Here is a 22,087-nt window from a genome sequence, read left to right on the forward strand (position 1 = left end):
ATCAAGCAATTACTATGTGCCAGACACATGTAGAAGTGTTTCACATGAATCTCCCTGAGTTCTCACAACTCTAAGACAGGCACAAATATTATTCCTTTTTTGCAAGTGATGAAGTGAGGCTCAGGGTGATTCAGGAGTTTGTTCCAGGGTACGTGCATAAGTCAACAGCAGAGCTGGGATTTAAAAATCTAGATTTACCTGGCTGGCGTGGCTCAGTGGATTGAGTGCTGGCCTGAGAACCAAAGGGTCGCCAGTTCAATTCCCAGTCAGGGCACATGCCTGGGTTGGGGACCAGGTCCCCAGTTGGGGGCGTATGAGCAGCAACCACACATTGATGTTTCTCTCCCTCTCTTTCTCCCTCCCTTCCTCTCTCTCTAAAAATAAATAAATAAAATCTTTAAAAAGTAAAAAAACAAAAAAGTTTAAATGATAGAAGTTTAAAAAAAAAAAATCTAGATTTAGATCCAAAAACCCATACTCTTAGTAGCCACTTTGTTATATGCTTTATATTACCAATGCTTAAGCAGAACTGGGGGTTCAGTAAAGGTTTAAGAAGTTTCTGGAAAGCAATGACTATCCAGTGTGGGGAAAGGCTAAGGTATTAACAATCACAAAAACAGAGGTTTCTTTTCATCATAAGTCTTGGGTCCTGGGTGTGAAATAAATGAGCCTGGCAGGTTAACATGAGAATCAGTAGAAAGGAAATATCGAGGGGACACTTGTAAAGTATATGACTGTCTAACCACTATGCTGCACACCTGAAACCACTACCAATAATATTGAAAGTAACTGTGATTGAAACATTAAAACTCAAAAAAAGTAAAAATAACAATGTATTTTAATCTTAATAATAACTTTAAGGTTAGGTTTGTTCAGAGATTATTCTCATAGAGCATGACTATGCCAATTACTCTCCAGTGCCTTTTATAATAGTTTTATAACATTAAAAAATATTCAAAATGATAAAAACAAAAAAGAATCAGCAGAAAGGGCAGGGCCTTGACATAGTCAGACCAGGGCTCGGGCCTTGGTTTGCCCTTTTCTTGCTGTGCAGCCAAAAGCAAATCCTTGGGCTTCAGTTCAAAAGGAGAACATAGGATTTTGTAACCACTTGGGCTCTTCTTTTGGCTCTTAATATTCTAGGATTTTATCGAGTAATTTATGTGCTCTTTGAGTAATGGGTGGGAAAATAGGTGCCTGGCCCTTCAATGACAGGAGTAGAGCGAGTGTATGTCCCCGAAAACACCTAAAGGGGGAATGGACTGGCAGGAGGAGCTTTACCCATTTAAGACCCATGGAATCATGTGGTCTTTGGCTAAGATCTGGAACTTTCTGAATTGGACAGGATTTCCAACAAGATGGCCTAAATGCAAAATCTCAATGGGATTCTAGTGTTCGATGAAGGTGTGATACTGAGAAGTCAACTTCACAAAAAACAAACCCCTCAATGAACTTGTGGAACAGCTCAAAGGACAGAGAGGGCACTAATTCTCAGGACTTCATAGCACACTGAATCAGTCAAGCTGGCAAACATTTCATTACAGAAAAATGATGGTGACAGAACTACTTAATGTGGAAAGCCTCTTTGATAGGGCATTCTAATCCCTGAGCTTGGTGAATTTCTGGGTTTTGTTTGTTTTTTTCCACAGCATTGTCAAAGGAGAGCATTTGCACACACCCGTCTCCAGTGGAAATCCTACACTCACCCTGGCACTTGTCATGGAAAAGACCTCTCCCTTCCTATGAAAGGACATCTAAGCCTTCAGAGATATTAAAAGAAATTCTAGAAAAAGATGGTGTGAGATAAACTCTAAAGCGCGGTTCTGAATATCACATGTAGATGTCCAAGGTTATTCACATTCTCTGAAATGCATGCAGAGCCTTAACACAAGAGGGAACAGGTGAAAACACTTGGAACTTACTTTTCATTCATGCCTTCAAGTAGAACAGCTGAAATCCTCTTTAACCTGTCTGCAAGCTCAGGGAGGCCTTCTGTGATGGCACCCACTGTATTTTTGGTAATGAGGGACAGGCAGGCGATAATTTTCAATTGATTCAGCTTTTCTGTCAGTTCCTGAAGACGCACTTCTTCTGTGATCAGTGTCTAGTATATTTATTTAAAATGGAAAAATAGAAAGAGAAGCTCAATACCATGAAAATGTAAAATAAGCCATATTACATCCAAATTCCCATTTTTATCTGATTTCAGTAAAATCATTAAACCACATGCAACAGAGACAGAATAGCTGATTCACAGTTAGAACTTAAGAATGAAAACAATGGGAAGCTTGAGGGGGGTAAAAAAAAAAAAAAATCACTCACCTCTGGAAATACTTTTTTCTGATAATCCCACTGCAACAGTTTCAAATAACTGTTATTTAGCACCAGTGTAGGGCTCAGGCTTGGCTTGGAGCCGTTTTCAGCCCCAGTAGTTAAAGCAGTCTCAGAAAGCGAAAGTAATTCTTCATTTACAGATTCTTCTATCCACTGTGTAGTTTTATCAAGAGCACCTACAAGTGAAAAGGCCACGTATTTGTCCTGCAGCTGATGGATCCTGCAGTTGCACATTCTTCCTGAGCAGCGCTATGTTCAGTGCTGGGCGCAAATGTGGAAAAGCAGCCATGGCCCTCCAGGAGCTTACGGCCCAGGGCCGGGGGGCAGACAGACCCGTAACTAACAACTACAGCAGCATACAAAGAATACTAGAAGGCACGGGGGTGAGGGGAAGAGGATGTCAAGAGCAGAGTCTAAGAGAAAGAACCATGGCATTTGAAGATACAAGGCAGACCGGAGAAAGGGCTGTCACCCCAGGCCAGCAGAACAGCTCATACGAAGACCAAAAAGTGAGTGAATATGGCATGTTCTGGATGCTGCAAACAAATCTGTATTGCTGGTTCATATAGAACGAGGGGGAAGGGGGCAGTAGCAGATGGCATTGGATGTGCAGACAGGCCGGCTCACACACGAACTTGAGTTTTGTGTGGAGAAGGTATTTAGAATAAAGGCATTGATTAGTAAACAGTTTTGGATACTGGGCCCCTCTGAGGCTCTGATTAGAGCTATGTCTTTCCTACAAAGCGTGTACATGCTGGTGTGCACATTCCATTTTACTTCAGACCCAGTACTAAGGTTTTCCAGTACTAAGGTGTCCTATTAGAAACAAGTTGCTTTTCATACTACATTTCTTATAACATTCTGTATTTGGTAGAATTTATAAGGTGGCAATTACTTAAAAAAAAAAAATGTAGACAGAACACAGGTACAAATTTTTTTTTTTTAAATGAAGAAAAAAATACAGAATAGTCACTCTGAAATTCTTCCTCAGACCCAGCACTTAAACAGGGATAATTTATGAGTAGCTCTGTTTGCCACACTAAAGCAACACCACCCACAGAATAACACAATTTTGTTTCTCCTCAGTTGGCAGATGTTGTTCTTGGTTTTTCTTGTTCTTTTTATAAAGATGTAAAAGATTTGCAGTCTTTTATTTAATAAAAAATATCCAACAGAGAGCAGAAATCATCATGGACATAATTACAATGTGGCAGTATTAAGCATTTATACTGCAAGTGTAATCATTTACAGCTGACAAATTTAAAAGGCCATTTAATTATTTCAGACAAAAGCAAGAGTGTAGCATAGTGCTTCTCAATCCCAAATGATTTTAGAATCATCTGGGGAGCTTTAAAAAAAAATAAAAAAATAAAAGATCCTGGGCACAGCTCCTGGAGGCTCTGATTTAATCAGTCTGCGCTGGGGCTCAGGCATTGCTATTCGAACGCCCCAGGTCATCCTAATAGTACCCAGAATGAGTACAACTGGCAAAGCAAAAAGAGCATGAGTTTACAGTGGAACAGCAGGTTTTCTCTAAGGGACCTTTTGAGGTTTTATTTCATAAGCTAGTACATTGAATGTTCTATATGGCTCTAAAGGCAACATCAAGTCCACAAGGCACTGGTACCATAGGTCTTTCATGTGGACAGAAATAAGAGCATCTCTATTCACTCATTTATTCAATGGTAACTGAGCACCTACTACATGCCAGGTACTGCACCAACTGCTAGGGAATCACAGAGGAGTAAATACAGTCCCTGCACTGAAGAATTTCCTGATCTACTTGGAGAGAGAAACACAAGAATAGACAATGGCTTTACAGGCACGTTTACCTGAGACTTTCCCAGGAGCAGTGGTGGCCCAAGAGCATTTACCCTGACTTTACTCCACACCAGTACATGCTCCTGGTTTCCTGCCAGGGAGGCTTGGCCTAACCAGCTCCCCACCCCCTAACTCTCTCTGCTTCTCTAAATCCAAATCCTGCCAGTCCAGAGTGGCCCAGATGAAATCCTTTTTCCTGTGGGAAGCCTCTCTTGATTGTATGGATCCATTCTTATCTCTCTTCTCAAAGCACCCACTTCTGAATTTTTTATCTGGCTGTCATTTCTCTTAAACAGCTGAACTGAAGAACAGCTTCTCTTTTTTTTTCTTTAAAAAAAAAAACATTTCACATGCCTTCATTTCATTGTCATCTCACTAGTGCGATTACTGAGAGTCCAATGTATGGCCTTTGTTTCTCCTTCCTTTGACTTAGCTCACAGCACAATTTGATAAGCATGTGAAATGTTTGGCTTTGGTTTCCAAAACAAATGGGCCTGCCAAGACAATCAGATATTTTCCCAGTGGTATTTGTCACACAGTAGGTACTTATCAAAAAGCCTCTGCTCTCTCACCCTGACCAGAGTGTCTGACTTAGTTGGGTGTCATCCTGAAAAGTGAAGGGTCTCCAGTTTGATTCCTGGTCAGGGCACATGCCTGGATTGTGGGTTTGGTCCAGATTGCGTTGCGTAGCAACTAGTCCAGTCATTGTTTCTCTCCTTTCTTTCTCCCTCCCTTCTCCTCTCTCTAAAAATAAATAAATAAAATCTTAAAAAAAAAAAAAAAAGACTTTGCTCTCTATATTTGGCATGAGAGATCTGGCAGGTTTTCATCTCTGGAGGCAACAATGAGTTTAAGGATTGGCTCAAATAGTCTCCCTCATATTGACAAATTGATTTGGTCCTACATGCCTGCACTTATCTTATTTTTTCCACTGTGATCCAGTAAAATGTTTACTAATGTACACAGTGTATGCAAATCAAACTAAAACAAACAGGGTGCTTTTTGTAAACTCTTTCAGGAAGGAGAGGAGGGAACACTTCCCAAATTCATTTTATGAGGCCAGCTTTGCCCTGATACCAAAATCAGGCAAAGGCACTGGAAGAAAAAAAATTACAGAGTAATATCTGTCATAAATACCGATGCAAAAATCCTTAAGTTGTGGCCAGGTCACTCAGTTGGCTGGAGCACTGTCCTGTACACCAAAAGATTACTGGTTTGATCGCCAGTCAGGGCACATATGGGAGGCAACCGACTGATGTTTCTTTCACAAATCAATGTTTCTCTCTCTCTCTCTCTCCGCCCCCCCGCCCCCCTCCCTTCTTCTAAAATCCATTAAAATGTATTTTCAAGTGAGGATTTTTTAAAAAATCCTTAAGAAAACATTAGCAAGGCAATGAGGTAAAAATAATACACCAGGACCAGTTGGGGGGATAAATATCTCAGGACTGCAAGGTTGGTTTAACATTAGAAAAAAATGAATCACTGCAATTCACTGCATTAATATAAAAATAGGAGGAAAAAAATGATCACTTTAGTATATGCAGAAAAAGCATGTGACCAAACTTAACATTGACCTACTTAGTGAAAATCTCTGTTAACTAGAAGTAGAAGAAAACGTCCTCAACCCAGAAAAATGACATCAGTGAGATGCTGCAGTTAACATAATACTTAATGAACAAACAATGAATATTCTTCCCCCAGAAGGGCAATGATGCCTTCTCTCATGACTTCTATTCAACATTTTGATTGGAGGTCCTAGTTAGTGCAATAAGGCAAGAAAAAGAAATAAAAGGCATGCACATTTAAAAAAGAAAAGCTGTCTTTGTTCACAGACAACATGACTGTACATATAGAAAAGCCTGAGAAATATTCCAGGAAGCTACTAGAATTTACAAGTTAATTTAGCAAGGTTTCAGGACACAAAGTTAATATTCAAAAATCAATTGTATTTCTATATACTAGAAAATAAAAACTTTACAAAATATCCAAATCAATAAAGTTATTGATTTGAAAGTTACTGAAAATGAAAAATGTGCCTTTCATTTTATAGGAAAAACTCAATGGACTTTTTGGCCAACCCAGTAATAACCTATCAGAGAGAAATTTCCATAAACAGCTTTGTAATGTGTCAGGTATAATAGATATTACACATACCGTTTTAACGTATACTAGTTATAATGATTACTTCTAGGAGAAAACATCCAAAAAAAAATCTTCATCAACTAAAGAGATGCAAAGATTTCATAATGGTTTACTAAGTGCACAAACCATAAAAGAAAAATTTGATAATTTGGACTTTGTCAAAATTAAAAACTTTTCCTCTACAAAGGATAATGTTGAGAAAATGAAAAAGGCAAACCACAGAGGGAGAGATATTTTCACAACACATGAATCTGACGAAGGACTTGTTTCCAGAATGCCTTCAATTCAATAGTAGGACAACTTCTAGTATGGTACCTTAAGCATAAAACTTGTCCCCTACAAAGGCAACAACTCTGCGTTCTGAACTGGAGGGAAGGCCAGGCCAGCCCTTGGCCTGTATAATTCTGAGTATGCACCATTCACACTAACTGGGAGATCGGTGTAGATGAGTGGGAGCCTCTGTTGTTGAACAAGGCTTTAGAGGTCCCCCATCTCCAATATTCTGGAAAATATTCAGAACAAGTACCCCACTTTCCAGTTAGAAGAATATAGTTCCCTTATCCATGACATTTGCTCTTATACCTAGCAACACCTCCCCTCCCCTTTTTTTGGTACTGATTTTTCCTGAGAAACCATTTTCCTTTGCTTCACAGTTTCTTTTGTGACTATCAATTAAGAGGCCCTTGACCAGGCATTGGCCTAACTCATATGCCCATGAGGCTCTTACCTGGGACTCTGAATGGGGATTACAGCATTTCAGGATGACCCATTTTGAAGTATACATAAACCATCCTGTCTATGGAGCCCAGGAGCTTTCCCTTGTTTTAAAAAAAAGTTTTTTCAACTCAGATTCCTGACACTCCCCTGGTTTCTGGCCTTGCTCAGAATAGGTATTTTAGCTTTTCTGTATTGTAGCTTTAGCCTCCATTCACTTCTTTTGCTAAATCAGCCAGAGTTGGTTTCTGTTGGTTTCAATATAACCCAGCTGGCATAACGCAAAACTGAAAAATCAAAGAAAACTGCCAAAGTGGCAGCTTGGTTTAATCTTGGCGTCGCTATGGGAGACCTGGCTTTGAGTCCCAGGCTCTGCTACTGATTAGCTGTGTGATTCTGTCTTTGGGCAGGTCATGGCTGAGCATCACATTGCTCATCTTTAAAATGTTCCCTAAATATATTCTGAATGCCTTGTATGCCAGGCAAAGACAGTCATAATGGAGTGTGATGTATTTTTTAAAAATATTTATGCCTCATAGGATTTTTGAAAGCGTTACATAAAATTCATGAGAACGTTTTATCAAATGTACTATATATAAATAAGTAAACCCTTTTTTTTTTTCTGAGCATCTTTAAAATTGCTTGTGGTATGGCTCCCTCAGAGGTAACCTGTTACTTTTTCCACAGGTAATTAAGTTTTGGGATCTAGCGTGGTCACGTTTTTGACACTTAACATATGCACCCAATCATTCATTGCCAAAGGCTTTCTTAGCTGTATTTTACTTTATTTTTAACCTAGCCTATTCTTTTTTTTTTATTTTAAATATCTTCACTTAGGTACAATTGGCACACAATAAACTACACATATTTAAAGTATACAATTTGTTAAGTTTTGATATATGTATACATATATGCACCCATCGCCACAGCTATGATAATGAACATATTCATCACCCCAAAGATTCCCAGTGTGCTTTGTCATCATCCCCACTCTCCCTCCCTCCCCCGCAACCTCATCATCCCCAAACATACTGACCTGCTTTCTGGCACTAGAGACCAATTTGCTCTGTGTACAGTTTTATAAAAATGAAATCATACAGAATGAACTTTTTTTTTTTTTTACAACACTGTGATTAGATGGTTATATAACTTATGAAACGATCATCCTGATAAGTTTAGTACTCATCTAACACCATACATACAGGGTACGGCAAACGTAGGTTTACAGTTGTGAGTATGTGACACGCAGAGTTTATTCTTGTATTATTATTATTGTATTATTTTCCATAGGAACTGCCTACTTTTGCCCCACCCTGTAGTTACAATATTAGTGACTATATTCATTATGCTATACTTAACATGCCCACGACTATTTTGCAACTACCAGTCTGTACTTTGTAATCCCTTCCCTTTTTTTACCCATCTCCCCTTGCCCCTCTCATTGGCAGCCATCAAAATGTTCTCTGTATCTATGAGTTTGTTTCTGTTTTGTTTGTTCATTTATTTTTTTAGTTTTTATTTTAGATTCCATATATACATGAAATCTCTTGGGTATACTTTATTTTTTATCCTCACTTGAGGATATTTTTTCATTGCTTTTTAGGGAGGGAGGGAGAAAACGAGAGAGGAGAGGGATAGGGAGAGAAATGTCAGAGAGAGAGAGAGAGAGAGAAGAGAGAGGGAGGGAGGGAGGGAGGAGAACATCAATTGGCTGCCTTCTCCTGCACACCCAACTGAAAACCCACAACCTGGGTATGTACCCTGACCAGGAATTGACCCCGTGCCCTTTCTGTCTATGGGATGACGCTCCAATCATCTGAGCCACACCAGCCAGGACTCTTGGGTGTATTTTAAATAAGGCAGATGTATATATAAAATTTGTCATAAAAGTAAAGTATTTTTGGAGTCAATTCAGAAACTCAGAGTACTTCTCTACATTAATTTTCCAATAATTATTTTGTAAAAATCATGTACACACAAAAATCCCATTGTCTTTTTGTGTGTTGCTGTGAGGCTCTTATTTTGATATTAGGGCACAGTGGCCGACTTTGGCAGTCACTTAAGGATATAATTAACAACTGACATACACTCTGCTTCCTGGACACTTGACTTCTCTGGGAACATATCTGGAGCTGGGCAGTAATGACCTATATGCACAGCTGGATTTCTTCTATTCTTAAATCTCTGGAAATATCCAAGTCAATGTGAAAGGTGCAAATGAATCACAAGTCAATAAGCCTAGGTTTTAAGGAGAGAAATCATTTGAGACAAACAAAACTGTAATTCAACCCTATATTAAGGAATTTGCTCAAGATTCCAAGTTATCTTTATTCAAAACACAAAGACATTTGCCCATGTGTTTATACACAAACACAGGCACACAAATGAAACCAACCACCAAGTCTCAGGAAAACATCGCTAAGAACAAACCATAGTTCAGGTTTCAGATTCAGGTTCTACTTCCCTTAATCCTTCTCTCTCTTTAGAACGAAAACAATATAGCCCTAAAGCATAGCCTTTTTATTCTAGAAGGATCCTGAGACGTCCTCTAGTCTTACATACCACCCGATGCCACAGCTCCCTCTGCCAATCCACCAAAGACAGTCAATACCGTGTTGGAAGAGAAGAAGTGTTACACAGTGGTTGAACGCACATGCTTTGGGACAGATACACATCTGGGTTACCCAGGACTTACTGCTTACTAGCAGTCACCTAGGGTTAAGTACCTTAACTTCAATTTCCCCATCTGTAAACAGCGGGTGATAATACTACCAGCTTCACAGGGCTATTGTGAGGCTTGAATGGGCTAATAAATGGAGTGTTTGTCACATAGTAAGAACTTGGCACTTATTAAGTGCTCAAATAAACTGTAGCCAGCATTGACTACTATTATAGAAGAGCAACCCATTCCAGCATTAAAACAACTCCAGCTGCTAGAAAGGTCAAAACTGGCTGACTGCTACTCTCCCCCAGCCCCCGCCATGGATTCTACTCAGTCCTACAGGGCTTAACCAAAGTCCCTGAATCACTATCAACAGGGGAGAGCTTGTGGCCCACTTGCATCTCCCTGGTGCCAAGTGGAAGCACCCAGTTTCACTGACTGTTCCTCCTGTGACCCCCCCCATGTCCAGGAAAGAGAGCGTGGTACATTTTCCAGCTTGCTGGGAGCCCCTGTGCACGTGGCTCCTGTGTGGTTTTGTTTACATAATGCTATCATACTGTCTATCTTGACAGAAAAGGTCTGTCCTCAAGGGGTGCAGGGACGTGGGTGGAACACCTAGCTCAGCCTTAGTCTGTGGTTAATTCAAGCCCAGAGACTGTGTCTAGGATTTGCCAATGAGAGAACCAGATAGTCAGTCTTTTGGCAGCTGTGAAATCTCAGTTCGTCACCTGTGAAAAGAGGGTAAACCAGTATCTACCCCCTAAGTAGCTGTGTGGATTCAATGAAGTAATACCTCCTTTACTCCCATTCTTTCTTGACCCCCTCCAGTCCAGCTTTAGTGCCCACGAGCTTACTGACTAGTGGGTTACCATCAAGGTTACCAAGGATCCTTATATGTAGTTATACCCCGCAGTCAAGGCTTCGCTTTCATCTTTCCTTTTTACTTAGCAGCACTTATCACAGCTGATAATGTCTTCCCCTTCTGAACATTTTTTTTCACATCTTACAGGATAGCTCTCTCCTGGCTTCCTTTACCTCGTGCAATTCCCGTAGTTTCAATTGTTGGATCCTTCTCTTCAGCTCTAGATGCTCTAGGGTCCCAGGTCAGGCCCTGTCAGTACCTACATTCACTGCCTAGGTAATCTCATGCCGTGTAATATTGTGGAGCAGAGCACGGGCCGTGGAGCCAGACTGCCTGGGTGAGTCCCACTTGCATAATGTACAAGCTGTATTATAGGGGCAAATGATTTAACCTCCCTGTGCCTCAGCTTCCTCATCCATAAAATGGGGAGTGATTGCCTAAAGGTATCGTAAAGAGTAAATTAGTTAATACAGGTAAAGAAGTTAGAATATAGTAAGCATTTTATACATGTTATCTAGTGCCATGGCTTAATCTACCATAAACACACCGATGATTCCCAAATGTATTGATACATCCCCATTCTCCAGTACTCCAGTCTCTTATATCTAAAAGCCTACGTATTCCCCATGTTGTTGTCAAACAGGATCTCGGAGGTCATTTGTCTAAAACCGAACTTGATTCCACAGCTCCTCCCCACCTTCTTTCCCCTCAACTCCCCCGTCTCACCAAAAGGCATCACTATTCACCCGGCTGCTCAGGTGAAAACCTTAGAGACAGCCTCAACTCCTCTTTTCCACTCATCCAACTTTCAGAAAATTCTGTTATTCCACTTTCAAAATACATCCAGAACACAACCTCTTCTCACGACTTCCACCACTACCACCTGACCGAGCCGCTGTTGTTTCTTGCCCAAGCAACTGCAATACCACCTACCTGGTACCCTTGCTTCCCTCTTTGCTGCATACAATCTCTTCTCTACCCAAGAGCCAGAGTATTCTTTAAAAATGAAAATCAGACGTTGCTTCTGTGCTCAAAACTCTCCAAGGGCTTCCCATCACACTTGGCATGAAATCTAGATTCCTCTCGCCTCCTAACAGGGCTTTGTATGAACTGCCTACCTCTTGGTCTCATCTCTGGCCAGTGGCTCCTTGCCTACTCTACACCAGCCATACAGTCTGCCTTGTGTTTGTCCAACTTCACAAACGAGTTTCTGCTTCAGGGCCTTTGTGTTTGCAGCTACTTCTGGCTGGAAAGTTCTTCCCCCACACCTTCACATCCCCTTTCCTCATTCCTTTGCTAACTCTGCTCAAATGTTACTTGTGAGAAAGGCCTTGCCAGTCCACCTTATCTAAAAATAAACAAACAAACACTCCCCACTCTTGTTCCTGCACCATTCCCGTCTGTCCTTTTACCCAATTTTCTTCATAGCACTTAATAACACAGCTGATGATATCAAGTTTGTCTACTAGAATGTCAGCTTCTTGGGAGTCACAACTTTATTCTGTTCAGTTCACTGCAGTATCCACAGCATCTAGGCAGTGTCTGGGACACAGCAGGTGCTCAATAAATACTGTGTTTGATGCATAAAGAAATGAATAGTGTTTGGCACAGTTCCTGGGACATAGTAAACAGCTACAAGTTTGAGATGTCAATTTTAAAAGTTAAAAAAAAATGTTTAACAGAATGACCAAAGTTCTTTAGTGACACTTCTTAAAATGTCAAAAATAAAATCATAAAATAAAATCATATTTTCACATAATTTCAGTATAAATATACAATATCTTGTACTTACTTGGAGTTTCTTCTAAAATTTCCTGGAACTTGCTTCTCTCATAATCCACCAGCTGGCGTTGAAAATGTGGTCTAAAACTCTTAATTAGAAAATTGGCCATATCCATACTCATGAGTTCCAGGACATGAAATATTTGTCTAAAAATTTTAGAGTTAAAATAGTCAGGTAATAGTTCAATAATCTGAAATTCATTAACTTTTACTTATTTTCAAGACAGGAAAAAAATAAACATCCCCAAAATAGTTTTTAAGTTCCAATCTCCATTTGGCAAGGTCACTTTTAATAGAGGGCATTACACGTGCATTCCAAATGTATCTTTCTATAGCTGTTGAGAGTGTTTGCTTTGGCAAATATATTATCTCCAGCTGAGCCATTACATCCAGTTCTGAACTGATTTAAAGACACTAAGAAGTATATACAATGAGTTTTCACAATGAGACAAGAGAGGTTCAATAAGGAATTTTCACTTGAAAGCCAATGAAATTTTAAGGAGTCTGAACATAGTGTATATGGTTTCTATTCCTAGGGGAATAAGAAAAAAAGAAAAGATGTGCGCATAGGGGAAAAAAAATACTTCTTTTTAGCGTTGGGCAACCTATTGCTCAAATCCAGCTCTGCGGCCAGATACAAGTACTCAATGTCTCTGAGCCTCGGTTTCCTCACCTTTGAAAGGAGAGAACAAGATCAACCCTGGAGGGATGTTGTAAAGAGCCATGAGGTAATAAATAAAAAATGTAGGGGACGGTGTCACCCAGTAGGTGCCCAATAAATGACCAAGATGAACACCACAGATTGGATACTATACACACGGGAAATAAAACAACTAGAAGCAAAGATTCTGCAACTGAAGAACTGCAATTTGACAGAGCTGAGCACAGCTCTAAGGATATAGAAAACCCATTTTAAAGATGGGTAAAAGTGACTGAGAGGTTATCAACTTGCCCAAGGTCATAAAGTAAGTTACCTGCTATGTGTGGTTTCCTTCTATGTTTCTGATACTATTACATAAAACTTATATATCAATGTGGTCATATTCACGCACACACAAAGAAAGGTTCCTCTCAATGGCAAAAAATGTTGCAGACTCCTCTTTCCTCTAGGATCACAAAGAAGTTACTGTCTGCACAGCCAGATGAGATTCTCACTTCCTCAGGGAAGCTGAGGGAGAAAACGGCTAGCTGACCACCCATGATCCATGCTCCTTGTCCACAATGTGGATTTGTGACTGAGAAATGCGTCTCCAGACAGCAACCACATTTCCCAGACCCCCTTCAATCTAGGTGGGACCACGGTTCGAGTCAGTCAGTGGAAGGTGTCGCTTCTGGGCCAAAGCAGTTAAACACTGGGCATAACTGCCCCATGATTTCCTTCCTGTTCACCAGCTGAATGCAAAGGGCTCTGAGGACCTGGGCAAGAGTAAAGGCAATGCAAGGAGCTTGCGTCACTGAATGGCATGTGGAAGGCTGCCTGACCAAGAACCCCTGGCTTGGACTGTGACATGAATGAGAAACAAATTTTTGTTGGTTTATTGGTAACTGAGAATTCAGGGTTATGTGTTACAGCAGCTGGCATTATCCTTATAAAGGAGCCTTTCTAGATTCCTGACTTGGTCTCCCTGCTGGAGGCTCTATTAAGCCCTCTACTTCCCCTTCCATAGCACTTACCACAATTGTAACCCCTAGTTCAAGGCCTGTCTCCCTTGTGAAGTCCTGGGGATCAGGGACTGTCCGTCTTTTTCATCACTGCATCCCCAACATCCAGCATATGACAACTAACAACCCTATTAGATCCTTCTATCTAAAAACTCTATGTACACAGCAAATGATTGACTTAATCCTCGTTTATTACCTCCCTCCCACCCCGGGACCCTTTGGTGTGGTCCCGGGATTCCTTTGAGAGACCAGTTATTATTCTGTGTTCCTCAATCCCCACACTTCCCTTGTGTGTGAACCCATAGGTACTCCAAGAAAAGGTAAGCAGCAAAAGTGCTAACCTCAGCACCTCCACAATGTTGCCAGTAGCCTTTAACTTTCTGACATCGTCATCTCTCACAGGAGCACACAGCTTCCCCATCGTACTGATGATATAGCTGGCCAGGCCTTGGATGTCAACAGCACTGTGCTCAGCCTGCTGCCTAATGAGGTCAGTGTCCAAAACCTCACAGATCTGGTTGCGAAGCCGGTTTCCACCACCAGGAGTCAGAAAAGAGAGAAGAATCTACACAGGGAAAGGAAGGAAAAAATTAACAGCATCATTACATGAATAAAGGTTGTCATTTTTTATGTCAATGTCTAGATGACCAAGCTCCCTATCCATATTTTAATGCCCTGGACACCATAGAAGTTTGTATGGACTAGGTGGTGGATCAGAGCACTCCAGCGTCATAACCCTAAAAAGATCTGACTTCTGAATTAAAGGCCCCGGCTTCATGGCAAATTACTGATTCTCTGAGAATAAAAGTAACTAGTAAGGAAGCATTATTACTGAAGAACTTCAAAAGGTTTACAGATGAACGCTGCAAAGAAAGAACAAGTTGCGGATCATGGCTCCAAGAGAGTGCATTGAAGAAAAAACAGAATCCCCCCGCGATGGGCTCCACTAGTATATTATATTTTACATATAAAACATTTATTATATATTATATAAGCAACCTATACTGAATACTCAGTAAGTAGCAGACATGGTAGTTACACACAGAGCACATGGACAGGAGCGCTCTGAGTCAGAGTAACTCCATCTCAAATCCCTTTCCACCTCTCAAAGCTGTGTGACCCTAGGCAAGGCAGAGAACTTGGCTTCTTTATATAAAATAACAGGTGCCACTACCTCACAGCATTATGGTAAGGATAAATGGGATAGTCTAATGCTCAGCACAGAGCAAGTGTCTTGTCAATGTTAGCTAAAACTGTAACTGTCGCCTCATTTAATCCTTACAACTTAAGTACTCAGGAAATAAGACTTCAACAGGGAGAAGCCATCACCAAGCTAGGACCACCCAACTCCAAAGTCTGTGGTCTTGACCACTACAACCGCTACTCTGCACTAAGCGTCACCACGGGTCCCCTCCACGGCCCCACTCTCCCAGCCTCCACCCCACTCGAGGAGGTGCAGGAAAAATCCCTCCCGGTGACTGAACTTGCTCAAAAGTTTTTCCAAAAGAGTCTCTAATACTCTTTGGAGGGCATGAAAACAGTCTGGGGGAAAACAATTATTAATTAATACAGACAATGTCAACTTGCCTCTCTGATTTCTTCAAACAGTTTGATGGCGTGGTTATACTCGGGAGGCTCAGCATTCAGCTCTGATTCCAAGACATCCCAGTAGGCCTGGTGGACAATGCACTTTACTCGGCTTATCAAGCTATAGGAATGATATAGATTTTTCTTTTAAATAAGCATTGATTTCCTGCTTATAAGAGCAATATGTTCATAGCAGAAATCTTAGAAAATGCAGAAAAAAAATTGCCCATACTTCCATTATTTACATTTTTAATGTATTGTTTTAACATAGAATACCCAGTATGTACAATATTATCTCACATGTGTTTCATTTAATATTTTGTCGTGTTTCCCCAATCTTTTCATAAGTACATAAAATTCTGTCTAAAGGAAACACTGTAATTTACCCAGTTACTCTTTTACACAGATTCTTAGAGTTGTTCTAGATTTTTGGGATGAGGTGGCAAAATTGCTCTTTCCTCAACAGCTGAAGTTTTGTGGCACAGAACAGATTGGCCCCAAGGAGACATGTATTTGAAAGGCTGCCAATTTCAGCTTCAATGTCCCATTTAAAGTTGGCCAGACCAAACTGCTGAAATAGGAAGAGCTCACAATAGAAGAGATGGTCATCTTGCTTCACCCCTTAGGTCAATGCCCTAAAATAGGTGCACACTAAAATACACATCCCTACTGAACTCCTACACCATTTGCAACAGCTTTGAGAACAGCACATATTTCCCTGCCCTAGAATTACTTACCAGCCTCTACCTTCTCACAGGGCTATACACCTCTCCCAGGTAGAGGTTACGGCTTCCTCTAGATACCTGGCATATACTGAATGTTCAAGAAATGCATGGTGAATGAATTAACAATTTTATAGGATAGTTAGGCATAGCTCCTAATTTTTCTTTTCAAAGTGCAAATAGCTAAATATACAATAATGTTAGGAGAAATGAAAATTAGCTTTTTGTGGAGTGTATTAAAATTGTTTCCATAACTACAAATGCCACATTCTACTCAGCAACTTTAAATGCTAAAACTTATTCAACATAAATGTCATTTCCAATGTTTGAGACTCTCTTGAGCAACTACAGAACAATTACAAAAGCAAACATTGCTAGGATGGACTTTTGCTCTTCACTTCACAAGCCTCAAGTACTTGGCCTTAATGGACCAACCAGGAATGAGCTAAAACAACTTGATAGCTCCCTCAGGGACATCTGAGTTTAAATTTATGCTTTTTTAAAGGTTGAAAGATACATTTTAGGTCTTTAATTTTCTGGGATGGGATGAGGGAGGGGCAGGAGAGCATGAGATCAACTAAATTATTATAAGCATTTATACTGGGTATCAGAAATCTGATTTATTTTACCAAGTTTTTTCCCCAAAGAAAATATTTGGTAAAATACGAGTCACCCATATTTGAAAAAGTAACAACTTGGCGATTGTGGAGAGTCATCTGAAAAATCAACAGCTCCTAATATGCTGTCATTTTTAAACAAAGGTAATGTGTCCTAACTCTGTATGTTGTTCCCCTTGCTCACCTTTTCTAGCTATGCACGAAAACGAAGGGAAGAGGATTCACATTTTCCATGGTATCCAAAAATGTATGCTCAAGGCACTTGCATGCCCCTGAGCGTGCATTTGAAGTGAGTACCACAGTCCCCACCTCATCCTTGGGGATGTGGGGTTCAGATACATCTCAGCAGAGTCCAAATTCAAGCCCCAGGGTCTAATCCTAAAGCACCTTGACTACAGCATATATTTGTAACTTTGAATTTAAAGTACAAACATCCCCTAATTGCCTGTTGCTGTACTTCATAAAAAACAGTAGTATTAACTTCAAACATTTTTATCAGTCAATAAATGTTCAGCATTCAATATGTGGTATGCCCTGTTTTAGACGCTGAAGATATAGTGAAACGAAGTCTCTGCTCTCAAAATGTGTATATGTTAGCAGGAAAAGAGAAACAAAAAAAAAGTGCCATATTAAAAATAAATAAGACAATTTTAGAGGTATGGGGAAGACACAGTCAGACAATGTGGTAGATAGTGATGAAGAGGATGATAATTTCACTGAATGGCTAAAGAAAGCTTCTCTAAGACAGTGATCTTTGAACTGAGACTTCAATGAGGAGAAGAAAGGAGCTGGTAAAGATCTAGGGAACAAACAGAGGAAAAGAAGAAAGAAGAACAAAATCCCCGGGACACAGTGAAGCCGGTCCCCCAGAGATCATCAAGAAAGCCAGTGTCTGAAGCAGAGCGGGCAGGGGGTACAGGATGAAGAGACACAGTTGGGAAAGGAGGGCCCTTGCGGGCCACACCAAAGAGCTTATATTTTGATTCTAAGTGTACTAGAAAATGATTCATGGATTTTAAGCAAAGAAAGGATCTAACCTGATTTACCTTTTAGTAAGTCTCTGTGGCTACCATGTGGATGTGGAGGAACTAAGGATGGAGAAGGGGCAACTAGTTGGGACTGAACTAGTCCAGAGACAATAGAGGCATAGCAATAGAGCTGGTATAAAGCATCATGATGAAATGCAGTTACCAGAGAAAACCAAACAGAGACACCTACAGTGGCCAATAATCTTAAAAAAATATTAAGGATTATTAGGAACATCCCCAGGAGCAGGAGGACTCTGATCCACATTTTATATTTTAAAAACTTTTATGTTTACTATTGTCCTGCTTTAAAACAAACAGAAAAGTTTTGAATGGAATCAAATAGTCTATGTTGTTGTAGGTGATAGAGAGAACGCCTCCTGGTTTATAAAAGGCACTCACTGTAAGGTTGAAGGTTCGGTGCCATTGCCCATGAGCCAACTTTGCCTCTACAGATGATTTATCTGTACTAATGGGCACATGGCTTTTCTATTCTTTGTTCCAGCCACTGAAGCCAGAGAGGGTAAAATAGGACATAAGGATGTATCTATAACTAGCGGGGCTTTGGTGGCGAGGTTAAATAGGGGAGTGTGTGCAGCTAAAACTTCGATTGTACATCCAGAGGCTTCTGGATTGCCTTTTCTTAGCACTTTGGCAACTCAGCTGCATTTACCTTTTACAGTGTAAATACTGGTTTTTAATTAATCGATCTGCAAATATTTCTTGAGCATGTATTATATGTCAGGTACTCTTGCTAGGTAACAGGGATAGAGCAAACAGTTAGACATAGTTCATCCATTAATGGTGCTTTGGATCAAGTGGGAAAGACAGACATTGAACATAAAATTATGACATCTTAACAAAGGGAAGGTAGAGGGAACTACAGGAGTTTTTAGCAAGGGGATGTCATGCAGTCTCATGGGCTCAGGAATGTCAGGAAAAGCTTCCCTGAGGAAGTGACACATAAGCTGAGTTTTAAAGATTATGGGAAACATGTACCCCAGAGGAATGGTTTTAAAAACAAGTATAAGACCTTGTTAGAGAACCAGATAATGTTTACTCCCACTCTGCAGTACAGTTTACCCACAACAAACACCTCCAGGTTACCTGTTCTCAGGGAGGTCAGCTTGTTTCACTTGAAAGTTCTCATTCACAGCAATTTCATGAGCAAGAGTCAAATTTACTAAGTTCTTTGCTGTAGCCATCACTTCATCAAATGTTACAACCCTCGGAGGGCTTGCTGTTGAGAAAAGCAAAAACCAGTTAATGTTGTAGAAGAGAAGTTGTCATCCAATGAAGCCCCATGATGCAGCTAGAGTATAAGTTATTCCAACATATATTTGGGGGGTTTTACAAGTAAGAAAATATATACTAATATAGGTGGGTTCCCCTGCTTAACATTTGTCTTCAAAAATTTAAGAACTCCTTTGATAGCTGCAGTTACTGCATTGATAAATTTTCAATGTTATGGAAACAATCTTATAAATATAAGCTGTTAATTTTTAAATTAAATCATTTCATTTTTGTGTCTATTATATTTGCATTTATTACATGTAATATAGAGGAAATTGATGACTTTTTATTTGTAATTCATAACTCTCATTAACTTAAGACTTAATATGAAATAACTGACTTTTAAAAACTAATAATTTCTAAAAATATATGCAGTATATAGCATAGCGCTTAAGTATGGTTCTAAGTTTTGTCAATTGGTAGTTGTCATTTGACTTCACTGAGACATGACTGACCTCCCTACAGGGCTGTCCTGAGGTGATTAAATATGATAATTTAGGTAAAGAACTACTAGTAAGAAGTCAATAAATGCAGACGATTAAAATAAAACCTGATAAGCTTCATGATGTACATCTCAGAAGGAAGTAGTAAATAATTATTCTATTTATTTCTAAAGATTATTCTAATAAATCAGGTCCTTTTGAAATCACTATTGGAACTCATATATCCTATTGATTGGAAATTATTACCTCAAATAACCATACTGCCTAGCAATATTTTGCTGCCTAAAATAATTTTAAGAGGAGGAGGAAGAGGAAAAAACAGCAATATACAGAACTAGTAAAACTCTTCTTCAGGATTCTTAGGTACCCTTTTAGAGGCATCAACTTTGTGTATAATATAAAGAGTAAGAAAAAGCACAGAAAACTGAGTGGCTGCTAGAAAATTCTTTTGCCAATTCTCTGTCCCATTAAGAGTCTCCTTAAAAATGTCTGTACCCTTTGGTTCAATAATCCAACTATATTAAAGGAATTCCTGGAAAGGCTTTATGCACCAAGATGTTCATAAAACACTGTAACAGGAAAAAAAAAACAAACTAAATGTCTAATGTAAAATCAATGGTTAAACAAATTTATCATATAGTCACTTGAAAAAGTAGTAGTCATAAAAAATAATGTTTTAAAAATATTTTTTCATGAGTAAATGTTCTAGTTATAATACTAAGTGAAAAGATTCCATACAAATACGCAAACATATGTCTATGTGAAGAATGAAGATATGACATAGCACTGCCAGCCGTCATCTTTGGGTGACATTATAGGCCATGTGTTCTTTTCTCTATACTTAGGGACTTTCCAATTTTTAAAAATGAGAATGTACAAATTAAAATAAATACAAATGGACAAACTTTTTTGAAGTGGGCATTTGATCATAGTAAACATTAGTTGCTTTTTTCCTGCATTTGCTTTGTCAGCTTAAGTGTTATATTTTCTATACAAAAATGCTAATTTAAAAAGCTTTAAAATAAAAAAAGACAAATGCACCTGCTTTACACATCACTAGCTTCCACATACCAAAACAAAAAAGGGCAAAAAGATGTCTCCCTTCACTGGGGCCACTCTTTGAAATCTTCCTCACCCTCCTAGTGTACTAATTCTCCTCATGGGCACTTTTCTAGAGTGATTTGCACAACAGTTTTTGAAATCAGCAGAAAACCCTTTAGATTATTTCACTTCCTCCCTGACCCTTGAATTGGGGCAACCTTCCTTTTATGTAAATCAGAAATTATCAGAAAAGACCAATTTGAATTTATCCTTGAATGTGGCCCAAGAAGTGATGTCAAGGATTGGTTTACCACTACTTGAGAAAGACAGGTGGGGTTGGTTTATAGTCAAATCAGAGCAGGTCAGACACTGTGATGGGAAAACAAGAGCAGGTTGTAAGTTTTAGTGACTATTTACTCCGGAGAGCGTGTACAAGATAGCAGCAAGGCCTCTGCAGTACAATTCCGCTATATCTGGAAAGAAGGGAAGTCTGTGTACTCTGATCTCAGTCAGTTCTTTAAAAAAAAAAAAAAAAAAAAAAAAAATTATTTGTTTTTAGAGAGAGGGGAAGGGGGGGGAGAGAAACAGCCATGTGTAAGAGAAACATAGATCCACCCCCCGCTGCATGACCCAGTCCCCGCAACCTTTCAGTTCCTGGGGTGACGCCCAACCCACTGAGCCACACCAGTGAGGGCTCAGTCATTTCTTAGTTTCAAAACCCACACACAGGCCTAGAACCACCCCACTCCCCCCAGGCTCTGCTCCCCTGTCAGCTTACAAGCAGGAGAGCTGGATTTGCTGGAGGAGTCACTGGTAAAGCTCTGCCTGGAGCACTCGTAGTCACTGAGCGAAGCCGTGCTTTCGGACAACCGGGAAGAATCTGCATCGCTGGGCTGGTCCTCACCCACACACTGCTTCTCGTCATTGAAGGGCATTTTGTGTCACCTGAGTGTGGGGTAAAGAGATAGTACCTGCACAGACAAATAGACCCTGTGTCGATGTTCTGTGATACTTTTGTGTTCTGTGGTGCTGATGCTTCCTCCAGAGCAGACACCCGTGCCGCACGTGTCAGAGCACTGGGAAGGCTCCCAGAAGGTGACCTCATGCCTCCCACAGCACCCCAGCCAGGCTATCACTAGGCCTTCAAGACTGTCTTCCAGAAAAGGGATTCCACAGCCATAGGTGTGAGCTTAACTCAGCACATACCCAGCACAAATGTGGACTCTCAGTAATCACGGATCCTTAAAAAACAAAGCAGAGAACAGTCTCTCCTCCTGGGCTCCTGAAACATGGGAAGGTAAGAGTAAAAGTCGCTCTGCAGTCAGACTGCCTAGGTTAGAAGCTCATTTGGTCTTTTGTCATGTGACCTTGAGGAAGTGA

At 40.1% G+C, this 22,087-nt stretch overlaps 1 protein-coding gene across 2 annotated transcripts in view; it reads right to left on the reverse strand.

Annotated features, from left to right (window-relative positions):
• TCP11L2 (t-complex 11 like 2) overlaps window positions 1–22,087 on the reverse strand; it is a 37,190-nt gene that overhangs the window by 7,586 nt on the left and 7,517 nt on the right. The window contains exons 2-8 of one of the 2 annotated variants that reach the window (XM_054574587.1): window positions 21,486–21,652; window positions 19,038–19,170; window positions 15,567–15,687; window positions 14,321–14,544; window positions 12,328–12,464; window positions 2,323–2,510; window positions 1,923–2,104 (exon numbers count right to left, since the gene is read on the reverse strand). In XM_054574587.1, the coding sequence (XP_054430562.1) occupies window positions 1,923–2,104; window positions 2,323–2,510; window positions 12,328–12,464; window positions 14,321–14,544; window positions 15,567–15,687; window positions 19,038–19,170; window positions 21,486–21,642 (1,142 nt within the window). In that variant the 5' untranslated portion in view covers window positions 21,643–21,652. Of the gene's footprint in view, window positions 1–1,922; window positions 2,105–2,322; window positions 2,511–12,327; window positions 12,465–14,320; window positions 14,545–15,566; window positions 15,688–19,037; window positions 19,171–21,485; window positions 21,679–22,087 lie in introns of both variants that reach the window. The other variant, XM_054574586.1, reaches the window with a different exon arrangement.

The sequence above is a fragment of the Pteronotus mesoamericanus genome, unplaced genomic scaffold, assembly GCF_021234165.1.
Source record: "Pteronotus mesoamericanus isolate MK-2021 breed Mesoamerican mustached bat unplaced genomic scaffold, CSHL_Meso_final contig_263, whole genome shotgun sequence".
Classification (NCBI taxonomy): domain Eukaryota; kingdom Metazoa; phylum Chordata; class Mammalia; order Chiroptera; family Mormoopidae; genus Pteronotus; species Pteronotus mesoamericanus.